The 12,040-nt window shown below is 38.3% G+C and overlaps 2 protein-coding genes across 5 annotated transcripts in view; one reads left to right on the top strand and one right to left on the bottom strand.

Annotated features, from left to right (window-relative positions):
- The window catches only part of CTNNA2 (catenin alpha 2), a 790,749-nt gene that overhangs the window by 559,642 nt on the left and 219,067 nt on the right, over nt 1-12,040 (top strand). The window lies entirely within an intron of this gene.
- LRRTM1 (leucine rich repeat transmembrane neuronal 1) lies at nt 7,078-9,766 on the bottom strand. Its single transcript, XM_084626181.1, has one exon. The coding sequence runs from the start codon at nt 8,915-8,917 to the stop codon at nt 7,352-7,354; it is 1,566 nt and encodes a 521-aa protein (XP_084482307.1). The 5' UTR covers nt 8,918-9,766; the 3' UTR covers nt 7,078-7,351.

Here is a 12,040-nt window from a genome sequence, read left to right as displayed (position 1 = left end):
GCAGTGAGCAGCTGATTATGCTAATGTGAAGTAATGGTGCCCAATACAGTATGACATTTACATGAAGTTGAGGTAAACATTTGACATTCAGTGGCCTCTTTAGCATTGGGATTGAAAACCTTTTAGCAGCAGCCACAAATTTATGTTTGCTGTTGGAAAATTGCTTTGGGAAATGATCTGGATCAGAGAAGTAAATTTTCTGTCAAGATAAACTTTAGTAGTGAGCCAAGTTTAGTTTAAAAAATCCCTAGATGTTTTATCTCATTTTTATTAACATTCTTTAATATTTACCACACTCTCTCTTAGCCAGCCAAACTGTCAGTAGAAGCATTGAACTAGAGACACAGATTCAGGTTTACTCCAGAGAGCTCACTTTAGCTCTAGTCTTGCAAACACGAGCCATTGATAGCAGACGTGCTTCAAAGAGCTGGCAGTTGCTAAAAGAATAAAAACCCCTAGAATTCAATAGCTGTGAACTATTCTTGCAGTTTAGTTCTGGATTTTCAGATTTGATTTGATTTGATTTTTCTTTTGATTCAGATTCTTTTTCAGCGGATGTACGAATTCTGGGAGTGGAAAGACAGGGATAAGAGGAAACTGAAAAAGAAGGAGAATAAAAATGGAGCAGACTTAATACAAACAGGAAAGAAAATCTGTGTTTAAAGGATCTTCATAAAACAGTTGCCAGTTTGAGTCCCACATCTATAACGAAGCTGTTTCCCTGCACCTTTTACTACCCATTCGAACACAGAGGTGTGCTGTTCAGTTGAGTCTTGGGTAACTTGAGTCTTGAGTCAGGCTGCAGTGAATACCTGAATTGGGTAATTTCCTTTTCTATCAGTTAAATACACACATGCATATTTCTTATCGTGGATTTTATTGACAAAACAATTTGAAGTCTTCTGTCATTAAACTCTGCTGCTACAGATTGCTGTTAGTAGGAAAGGGAACAGCATGTCTTCAGAGGAACACAGAGGAAAGTTTGCTGAGGCTATGTGCTTAGTCACTAATCATATAAGCCAATCATAATTTTAAATCATCTTCATTAAGTATGAGGACTAGCTGGTCCAGTGGATTTGACGCAAACCTGTCACATTTGGAGTCTTGTAGTCAGCTCTTGATAATGTCACAAATGGAAATGAATTGGTCATAATCCCATGCTGTCCACAGTAACAAACACCTAGCTGGGCATTACTAGCTGTGCCTGCTGCGGATTTGAACAGTGCAGGAGAGTTGGTGTGGATCAGGACGGAGGTGTATTAGTAGAGCTGTGTGTGATGTTTGCCTAGCACCTGCTCATTCTGTTTATATTTGGCTACTGCTAATAGTTCTTCGCTCCCAGGAGCGCTGAATTTTACACATTGCTTTTGTAAAGTACATTTCTTTTCTTCTCCCTTCATGTAAATAGTTGGCACATTTCTGAACTCAGAATCCATTTCATTTTGGTCGGCTACATTTAATTATTTCCCACAGCTTCTTCGTCCTTTTTCCTGGCCTTGAAAGTAGAGTGTTAGGGATGACTGATACTAGAGAACAAGAACAATTCGTCTAAATCCTAAACAATTGTGTCTGAGTAGCAGCAAGTGACATTTTATTAATAACGATAAAAATAATATTAATTAATAATCATGATAAAATGTCTGTCTGGAAGAGAAATACAGATTTCACTGCAAATATGTTCACTATAAACCCGACATATTGCAATAAAATTATAGTGCTCCTCGGCATTCAGCTGGGTTCTTCACAGTCACCCACCCAATTACAAATTTCTGTCTTGCCAGCTAGATTGTTGCTTTGTTTCATTAATTTAGTGTAGTCAGGCCTTTTTTTTTTTTTTTAAGACAACTTCTGAGGCAGACTGCATTCAACCCTGTTCTTTCAGCAAGTTTCTCTGCTGTAACAAAGGATGTGAGGAATTCTTTGCATGGTTTTGATTGTTTGATTTTTACTTAATAAATACTCTGGTTATTTCTAATAAGTGAATGGGTTTGGTATGTGTCAGTATTCATCTGAAATGTTAACCTTAGGTCTCTGGCGTTTTTTCCAGCCCACCAGACAAATTCAGGCTTTGAGGATAAGTATATGTGTCCTCAAGTAACCGGACATTCAACTTATTAACACTGGACTGATCCTGAAAAGCAACCTTGTGGCATACTGATAAATTGTGCATGGGAAAAATGCCTGATATGTGTTTGTTGTAATACCTGTGACTACAAAACCTGAGTGTGAGAGAGATTGAGTCCGGGTATGGTTAATAAGAGAATCAGTTGAGCACAAGCTCAGCTCTGAATATGGGCACTTTTTGTTAGGAAAGCAAACTGCTTTTGGTATAAATATCTAGTTTTCTAGAAAGTCCATAGTGAGTTGCTACTAATACAACTAGGAAATGCTGTTGAAAAACTGAAAGAGGGACATGATGTTGGAATTCAACTACCAGTGTTCTGGAGAGGGAATAGTACAGTGTTGTTTATATTCGCCTCCCAATGAAAGTGAGTGACTGAGTGAGTGTGTGTGTGTGTTCATGCCTGAGAGTGAGAGAGACAGTATCCTTCTAGAATGTCTTTGGATGGCTCTCCCCCAATTAGAACATGGGAGGTAACACACAGAAAAAGCTAACTTATCTTGCCTGCCTTGTCACCTATCCGTCTCTCTTCTTTCTTCATGTTCCTCCATCCTTCCTTTTTGTCTTCCTTATGCTGCAAACCTATATTTTTATTGTGCTCTCCTTTCCACAAGCCCTTCCATCTTTGCTTGCTCATTCTGTAAAGCTATATGTTTCTCTACCCACCTCAGTCTTCGATTTTTTTTTAAATCTTTGCCAGTCCTTTAGGCTTATCATCTTTTTTTTTAAAAAGACCTGGTTTAGTCCTCTTCACTTAAGTCTTTCCTCCTTGTCTTTTGTCTCCTTGTCTTCATTTCCTTCCTCTTTTCTTTAATTTGAATATATTTTAGCAGTAGTAATAAGCTTGCTAATTAAATGCTGCTTCCCATTTGCCTTTCTGAAAGCTGTCTGAAGTAACTGGGCTTTTTATTTAGAATGTTCTTTTGCAACCACAGTAGAACAAGACACAGAAGGAAACAAATTTAGTATATCTGGAAAAAAGCAATTGCTGGGCTTTTTATCAGAGCAGAAGAAAATGATTAAATATAGACATTTGAAGAGTTTCTCAGTACCCTGACCATAAAAACACATTGTGTATGTTAAACTATACAAAATATGTTCAGGTATATGATCTTTCTTTGATATACACAAGCAAGGAGATTAAGAGCTTCATCTAAGGTTTCATCCTTAGCCCACTATAGAATACGTCGAGATTGCTGTGCATATGGCATGTAAGATCATCCACTGGTGTACTTAAGTACCAGCAGTACTTAAGCACAATGAGGAAGCTAAAGGATGGAGTTTACAGCTTTAACTTAGAATTTCTTTGTATTTATAAATTCAGGCCAGATACAGAATATGATACATTACATTGATTTTGTGATTTCAGGTCATTTTTTTTCTGTAGTTCAGAAATTAAAAGAAAAAGCCGGGAAGGGACATAAATCATCCCGCATAAGTATTCAGAGCATACACACTAACCTTTCCTTCAAAACCGTTATTGGGTGCACTGTGACTGTGTATTGATGTTAGTAGCAAAAGATTGTCTATTATGGATCCATAACACTGACTGAGTATTAACAATCCTCATGAAAGATAGTTTCCTTGCCTTGCCTTGTGTGTGAAAATACTGAAAGGAACAGCTTGAGCTAATTGCCTAGTTAAAAAAGGGAGATTGTCTTTCTAGTGGAACATAATAAGGGGATTTATTTAAAATAGTTTTACCCACTAACTTTCCCCTAGAACCTCTTGGGTGAGAAACTGTGTCACATTTCACCCAGAAGCATATTTTTGTAGCCATGCTATAAATGTCTGATAAGGGGATCAGAACAGAAACACTGACATTTCTGTGGATAGTTAGTTGAATTTCAAATCTGAAAAGAATAATCAGCAAGAGCTTTCTCCTATTGCTCCATGTACACTACAAAGGTAGTGATGTTCAAATATACCCATGCAAGCTGCCTGAAACGGGATGGAAATAACTGTATTTTGATTAGTTGGATTGTAACACAATAAATGCTTCCCCTTTGCATTTGGAATATTCATTTATTTCTCACATTAACTTTCAGAAGAGATTTGGGCAGCCTTTAGAGCATCATTGTGGTTTATAGCCATATAGCTTAATTTAAATGACAAGGGGCCACGGTGACTGCTCAGGACTCCCAGGAGATATGTACAGGTATCCTCTGGAGACCTGAAGAAGCAGAAGTTTGTCTTGTCACTCGTCTGTTTAGAAAAAAAGATTGTTTGTGATTATTTGAAAAATATCATCTCTGAAGTTGAATATCTGTTATCTTATGTGTGGAGGGTTCAGCTATCATTCTGCTATGGGAAGCAAGTCATTGGTGGTAACTACTCTCCTTTTAGAGAACTGGTAAGAGGAAGTAATGTGATTAGCCCTCATTGTGAAAAGTATTGCACTTTTAAAAATCAGATTATCTCTCTTAGTTTACTTAAGGTGCCAATGCAAGATGCATGAAGCATAGAGGTGAATAAATCACCAAGGTTGAATTGTTCAAGTCTCACAAAACCTCATTTGAAATTGCTAACACTGATAAACAGAATGAATAATTCTGTAGATGTGTGCAGTGACTTGCATGTAAAACACACCCCACACACATGCTAAAAATATGAGGAAAGCTGGTATGTTTTGCACCAGTCTTGCAGCAGATTTACATGCACCAAGACATCTTCTCTGTACATGAACGCTGAGGAAAAATGAAGACACCGGCACTTTTTCTTATAGCAACAGGAGTTACTGAAGAAATAAAGGCAGTTCAATGTTTTTCACATATGTAGAATTTTAACTGTCTTTGGGGTGCTCTTGAAAGCTTTCTGTCAAACCAACTTAAACCAATCAGTTTGCAAAATGACATTAAAGTTACATTTTGATTTGAGGGGTGTATCATAGTGCTTGTAATTAAAGTTAGAGAGCCAAATTCTGCAGACCTGCCTCAGGCAAAACCCCCCTTTGCACTCAGTGGAGCTTTTCATGAGCAAAGACTGGAAAATATGGCTCTAAATTAACATTGTGTAAAGTATTTTGTCTTACAAAACTCAGCAGACACAGAAACAAACAAGGGGATGTCTTGCTGTTGGTTCCATCACTGCTCATCACTGTTCATTTAGGGCCTGATCTTCTTCCAATGAAGTCAATGGGAGTTTTGCCATTGACTTCAGTGGCTGAAGAATTAGACCCTTGCAGATTTGCAGTGGAACATAAAGAGAAATTCACTATTGCTTAAATGGTTAAATACCATTCTAGCTAGAATAGTCTGAGCAAATTTCAAGACAGCAGGGAAATTGTAAGTGGCTTAAAAACAAAAGCATTCATTTTTGAGTTTCAAATTTGCAATAATGAAAAAAATGATCCTCTACTGATGCGGATCATGGCTTTCATTTATGATATTGTAGTTTTACTATATAAAATAATCTGATTACACTACAGCAATACTTCATATTTAATTAATATAAATCAGGGTGAAAGTTGTTAAGCAGACAAAGAGTAAGCTTTGGCTCTTCAAAGGATATGCTCATTTGACATTTAGAAATAATTTATAAAATCTTCCTTTTTATGCAATTAAACATTATTGCCTACTAAGCTTCTCTGCAGAAAAAAACTTGGGTTGCTCCTTTCATGATCTGCATTTTATAAATCTGTGTTAGTGTCATAGGCATTTTTTTAAAAAATTGTACATCTAAGTTAACATTAAAAATGTCAATTTTGTGGCACTTCCTTCCGTTGTTGCTAGCCCTAGCATGAAGAAATAGGTACAAAGTGTATACATTTTACAAACTCCATTATCTGTAACATTTTATTAGAAGGGTATGCTGTGTGAGGAAGGTTTGAAAAGATGCACTGCCTGATGGTATAAAAATGCAACACCCTCGTTTTCATTGACATGAGTGGAGAGCAGTCAGTACATATTGGTTGGTTACATATTGGAGAGAAAAATCCAAAATGCAAAAGGAAAAGCAAGCATTTAAAGAAGGGCAATAAAATGAAACCACTGCATGGCTCTGGATTAACAAAGCACTGTTAATGTAATCACCGATCCCTGTGTCAATACTTAGTGAGGTGGGCTCATATACTTTCTTCCTCTGCAGGTATTTTTAAAAGGAGGGGCTGTTCAGGATGTCTTGTGATTACAGTGACTGACAAGCTATCCCAATCCCAAGACAGTGGTTTACTATAGTAACCATAAGTATGGTCTAATCACTCGATGCTTAATGGGCCTGCAGTGTTACACCCAAGGTTCTACTTTTGAAACACACAGAGCTTTCACCACTGAAAATTGGATTGCTGCCTCCTTAGTCCTTTCATCATTACTCTACATTGCAGAGAGAAATGGTTTCTCTACCTTTAGCATACGGCATAAGAGCATGAAAGGGGGAAATGATAGAAGATTTTAAATAAGCCCTTTAAAATAAGGTGTTTGTTTTTTTTTAAAAAAGGGAAAGACAAAGTAGCATTTTTTAGGCTGTCTTTTTTTTAATCAGACTTTGCAATGTAATTAATTCAGATACAGAATGTACTGATGGGAAATGCTGCATCTTTGTGGCTCTTAGTACAACTCAGAAGTCAGCTATCTTGAAAAATCTTCAGAAATATTTCTTTGTGACAGGTTAGAACTTTAGCCTTTCCAAGATGACTCAGCTCCTTCTTTTAGTGATATACTGTTACAGGTAGCATATTAACAAAAATATATTTGCTATGCCATGCTTTTTTTTTGTTTTCAATAACATGGTGTATGTGGATGTGTAATAATTACACTGTGAAGCCATCTGCTTAATTTTAATCTTTCAATTTTATGTGGCTTCTTTGCTGATAGATTTTCATTTCAACACTTTATGTGAAGAGAAAAGAGGTTAAACTGTTGTAATTTGCATACAGGTAACAATTCATGTAGTATACACCAGTCTGTAAAAACTGTAAATGCTATTTTTTTTATTTTAAACGTTTTTGTAGTTTACAAAAAAAATCAATCAATAATTGGTACCTTTTTACACTCTCGGATTCCTGAATATTGTCAGATCTTCAAAGGGAATATTATCATATGAAATGTTAGGACTGACTGTCCTGAAGATTTTAAGACACAATAAAGCTAACATATCAAGTCTTTTAGACAGATCCTCTTACAATTTCAGCAAAGAAGTGCATCAGAAATTATCAGAAAAGCACAGTAAACCCCCATCCAACTGTCTGCCCATTGTTATTTGGTTGCACACTGTTTAAATCCCCACAGAAAATCACACCTCACATTCCCTTGCTGGCTGCTGGTGACAGGAACAAGATCCATATTCATTAATGATCACCAGGGCTCCTTCAATGTGGTTGGGTTTGTAATCAACATAATACTCCTGGGCTGACATGGCAGCCATTTGATGCATGGTTTGTTTCTGCTTCTGCTTTCTGCGCTGTGTCACAAAGCACTGTCTGAGTTGCCTTAGGCTGGCTGGAAAACACTTCCAGGAGACATACAACACTAAAACCACTATGAGGAAAGAGAAAATCAGTGCCATTGTCCCTGTCACCACCTTGTGAATTTGAACAGCATTCTCAGTGTTTTCACTGGGGATAGTTACCGTTATGGCATTTGTTGTTCTTTCTCCTTCAGTATCCTGCACATCATATATTATTGTGGCAGGGCTATAAGTGAACATTTGGTCACTGTTGTTTGTTACTGCTGATAGCATGTTAACACTTGTTGGGTCTTCTGCATCTTCGCATAAGTGAAAAGCATACACTGCATCTAAAACATCCTCTCCCTGTGCATATTCAGGGGTGGCACAGAGCAGATTGCTGTCATAGCGACCTTTAAAGTTACTTAGCCAGGAGGCCAAGGCGCAAACGTTACGGCTGCAATCCCAGATGTTTGCAGAAAGGCTGATGCTAGTGAGTGATTTCCAGGAGTTGAGGATTCTAGGATCAATGTAGGTTAGCTGGTTGGAATCCAGCTGCAGTGATTGGAGGTGAGGTACACTTTCGAAAACATGAGGTTCAATATATTCAATCTCATTGCCAGAGAGATCCATTTTTTCCAATTTCCATATCCAGTCCAAGGAATTGACTACAATAGTGACTTTATTCCTTCGTAGGCAGAGAGAATGCAGTGAAATGAGCCTTGGAAAATGGGCTAAATTCACCTTCACCAAATCATTGTGCTCAAGGTGTAGTTCAGTGAGTTTAAATAAGCCTGCAAAAGAGTTTCGAGCCAGGCTTTTCAACTGATTGTATCCTATGTCTAGAAACTTCAGGCTGCGACAGTCCTGAAAAATTCTCACTGGCACAAACTTGATGGCGTTTGACCGCATGTGCAAAGTTGTTAGTTTTCTCAGCCCATGAAACAGATCTGGTTCCAAAGACTGCAGGTTATTATATGATAAATCCACACTACGCAAGTTTGGCATCGGTCGGAAAGTAGTATTGGGCAGTTGGGTGATTTTGTTGGAACTCAGAGTGAGTTCTTTAACTCTCCGCAATTTTTGAAAGGTATTCCTCTCCACTGAGCAAATGTGATTGTGATCCAGATAGAGCCACGTGAGCTGCATTAACCCTGTGAACTGTCCATCATGTAGCTCTGAAAGGCTGTTGTACCGCAGAGACAAGCCCATCATGCCCGACAGGTTGCGAGGCATCTCTGTAAGATTCAATGACTCACAGTACAAAAGCCTGCCCTCACACCGACATAGCTGTGGACACCCACTATTCACGGCTGGAAGCATTTTTAAAAAGACACCCAGTGTACACAATATCAACCCTGGGGGCTTCCTCAGCAACCAGTTTAAACAGAGACCAATAAGAAGGAAATCCATTAGCAAGAATATTTCCAAATATGCTTGAGAATGTCCATTGAAATCTTTTCAAATTCTACATCATATTTTATTTCAGGGGGGAAAAAAGACACAGGCAAATATTTCACTTTACAGCATGCAGGAGCTGTGCAGCATTAAAGTTCACAGACATTCACAGGTAAAAAGATGTTGATTTTGTTCATGTTAGATGCTGCAGCAAAGAAAAAAAAAATCTTTCTTCATGAAAGAATTTAATTAAAAAGTGTCTTACCCACCCTTTTCCAGAGAGTGACAACCTCCATTCAGTTGCTTCCTTTGTGTTTGGACTAATTATATGCAGAACTTAAAAAGACCTCTCTGTGCTACAAATTCAGTCCCTTTCAATTTTGTGCAAAGCTGGCAGGCTCACAATGTCTTATTTTGCTTCTGCTCAAAGAGCTAAAGGGATGTCCAGCTAGCTTTTTAGCTGACTTCTAGGACGTGCAAGTTTCAGAACTATGTGCATGAGCTTGATCTTCTCTTTCTCTCTCTCTCTGTCCTTTTCTCTGCAGTTAATACTGTGACGTTGTGAAAAAAACTCCAAACTCTTTACTAACGACTCCACAGGATTTGACAATCTCTTTAATGTCCATCATTTGAAACGACCATTGACCAGCACAACCTTTACTCCACAGAGACAGATTACAATTCACTCACTGACCGGCTAAGGATAGCTTTATTTCCCATTCTTTGTTCGCTTTGCTTGTTAGGTGATGCTTAGAGCAGAGAGAGAGACAGCAAGAATCCCTTCCCTTCAGCTGAGCAGTATGTTGGTAAAGCATGCAGAGGCACCTAGTGCTCACTGAGTGTCGTAAGCTGCTCATGATTGTACGCCTGCACTGTGCATCTCAGACATGGGCAGATTGAAAAGGGGTGGGCATAAAACCAACATTTTAGTGAGCCAGTAAAGTAATATATGTTCTTTGATGAAATGGAAAATACTTTAAGCCTCTCTCTCCATTTCTCAAACACACACACACAAAAATTATCATCAGCAGCCTGGCATTTCTAAGTAGGAAGAACAGAATTAGATTTTTTTTCTTTCTTCCCCCCACCCCTTTTGTTTAAACTCGCCTGGATTCATAAGGCACATAGGGGTGGGTGTTTGTTTCTTGTTCTGAGAATGAGTATAGAAAATGTGATCTTTGGATTTTTTTTCTTTTATTTTTTTCAAGACCAACGTTTGAATTTTATAGTCATTTGTTGGGAATATGTTTTTATTCTGATACCCTCTCACCACGGCATGTTTTAGAATTCTGTGCAATCCTTCTCACAGAAAGGCAGTCAGGGCTCTGCAAATTCGAATTTCTGGACTCGTATGTTTTAATTACATTTGGTCTTTTACCATCCTGCATATTTTTAATGTGGTCAGCACATGCTTTTCCTAATGGCGCTTTTTTTTTTTTTTTTTTTTTTTTTTAGCTTATGCTATGGCACACAGAGCTATTATTCATGCAGCATAAAGAATGCTGTGCTTTCTGAATGAGATCAACATGCAGGTTGCCCTTTCAGTGTGTTTGTGGTGGGGAGAGACGGGATTTGGAACCCGATTAGATTATGTTTTCCCAATTGTGCTGCCCTTTGTTCTATGTACCAACAAATCATTGCATACTAATTTTCATTCATCATTATTTATAGAAAAGACCACTGTTGATAAGCTATCTCTGTAATCTTTAGACCGAGAAATATGCAATACTATTGTCAGGGAGATATTGGCCATTCTTTTCTATTATGAAATACCATCAGAAGTGAGACGGCTGACAAATGCTATTGGAACTGACAACTCAGGGTTCAGTATATCCCTTTAAGGAAGTTTGATATGAAAACACATTTCATGCAAAAGAAAGTGCTGTTCTCTTATTTAAGTCACCATTGATGATTAGGTGGGTGTGTAAATTTGGATTAGCTTTGAGTTTGGCTACAATACTGACCAAAACAGTTTTTCAGGTTTTTGACGAATCAATACAAGATCCTGGTTCTGCTAAACGTATTTGATTATGATTGGCTGCTTTGAGCATGTGCTGGTACAGCTCAAGGAACACAGTGATTTGATACTACAGAAGTTCTCTTCCAAGGGAAGTCACAGAAAACGTAATGCCAAAACTATTTTCAGGAATTCAAACATGAATATGTGAGTGAATCATTTCAAACATATTTGTTCAAAACATCCTTCCCAAATGTGTTAAAATCCTTTGATTGCAGTCTCAGAACTGGGAATCAAGAATTATTTATCCTCCTAATTCAATGTATTTATGCCCTTCTACTGTACATATCCATTGTTTTCCAATAAGAGTGGCTGGGCACATACCAAAATCTGAAACTTTTGTAGTATTTAGACTTCTAATCATGGATGGAAAATTGACCGTGTTTCTCCTCCCGCTCGTGTTCCTTATTCACAGCTCAGGAAGTCCTGTAGTGGCAACTACAGCCGGTTCCTGTCCGGTAGTGGCAGTGCATATTGGCTTCTCTTTCCCACTACACAAAAACACTGGGGAAAGTGATGAAAGAACATGGGGAGAGACTAAGGGAAGCTAACTAGGAAAGGGAGGCTGTAAAAATCATGGCCATGCCAGGACATATTCAGGATTCCAGTTCTGAGTATTTGATGAAGTCAGCAGCAGAGACTGAGGCATTGGGATTATATGGAAATTGCACAACCCCCCCAAGGTTTTAGATCTGGAATCCCAGGAGGAGCTCAATACTCTCTGCCCCTGAACAGGTCAGGGGCAACTCTGTAAAGGGAACTTCACAGAATTCTGTTATCCCTTCAAGAGAGGTTGGCAGGCCCTATATTTGTAATGATGATATCTACTACTTAAATGGCATAAAGGAGCCATAGGCAGCTGCAAATCATCAGAAAAGAATTCTTCTGGCATTGGTGAGTACTCTCCAGGGCATTAATTTTCTAAATCTGGCCCCTTCTCCGCTGGTGTAGGAGGAAGACAGATGTGGGTGAAGGTGCTGCACATCTTGCATTGGCACAGGATCTATTAAGGATCCCATGCCAATGGCATAAATTAGATCTTACTTCAGCTGATGTAAGTGGTGTCAAAGTGAAGGCTGGCTCTCAGAATTAGGGGGCCAGAATCAGCTGTGGTGTGCTGA

This window comes from Lepidochelys olivacea (assembly GCF_965140295.1).
Source record: "Lepidochelys olivacea isolate rLepOli2 genome assembly, chromosome: 4".
In the NCBI taxonomy this organism is placed as follows: Eukaryota; Metazoa; Chordata; order Testudines; family Cheloniidae; genus Lepidochelys; species Lepidochelys olivacea.
The sequence above is the reverse complement of the archived record's forward strand: the minus strand, read 5'-3'. Positions and strand labels throughout refer to the sequence as shown.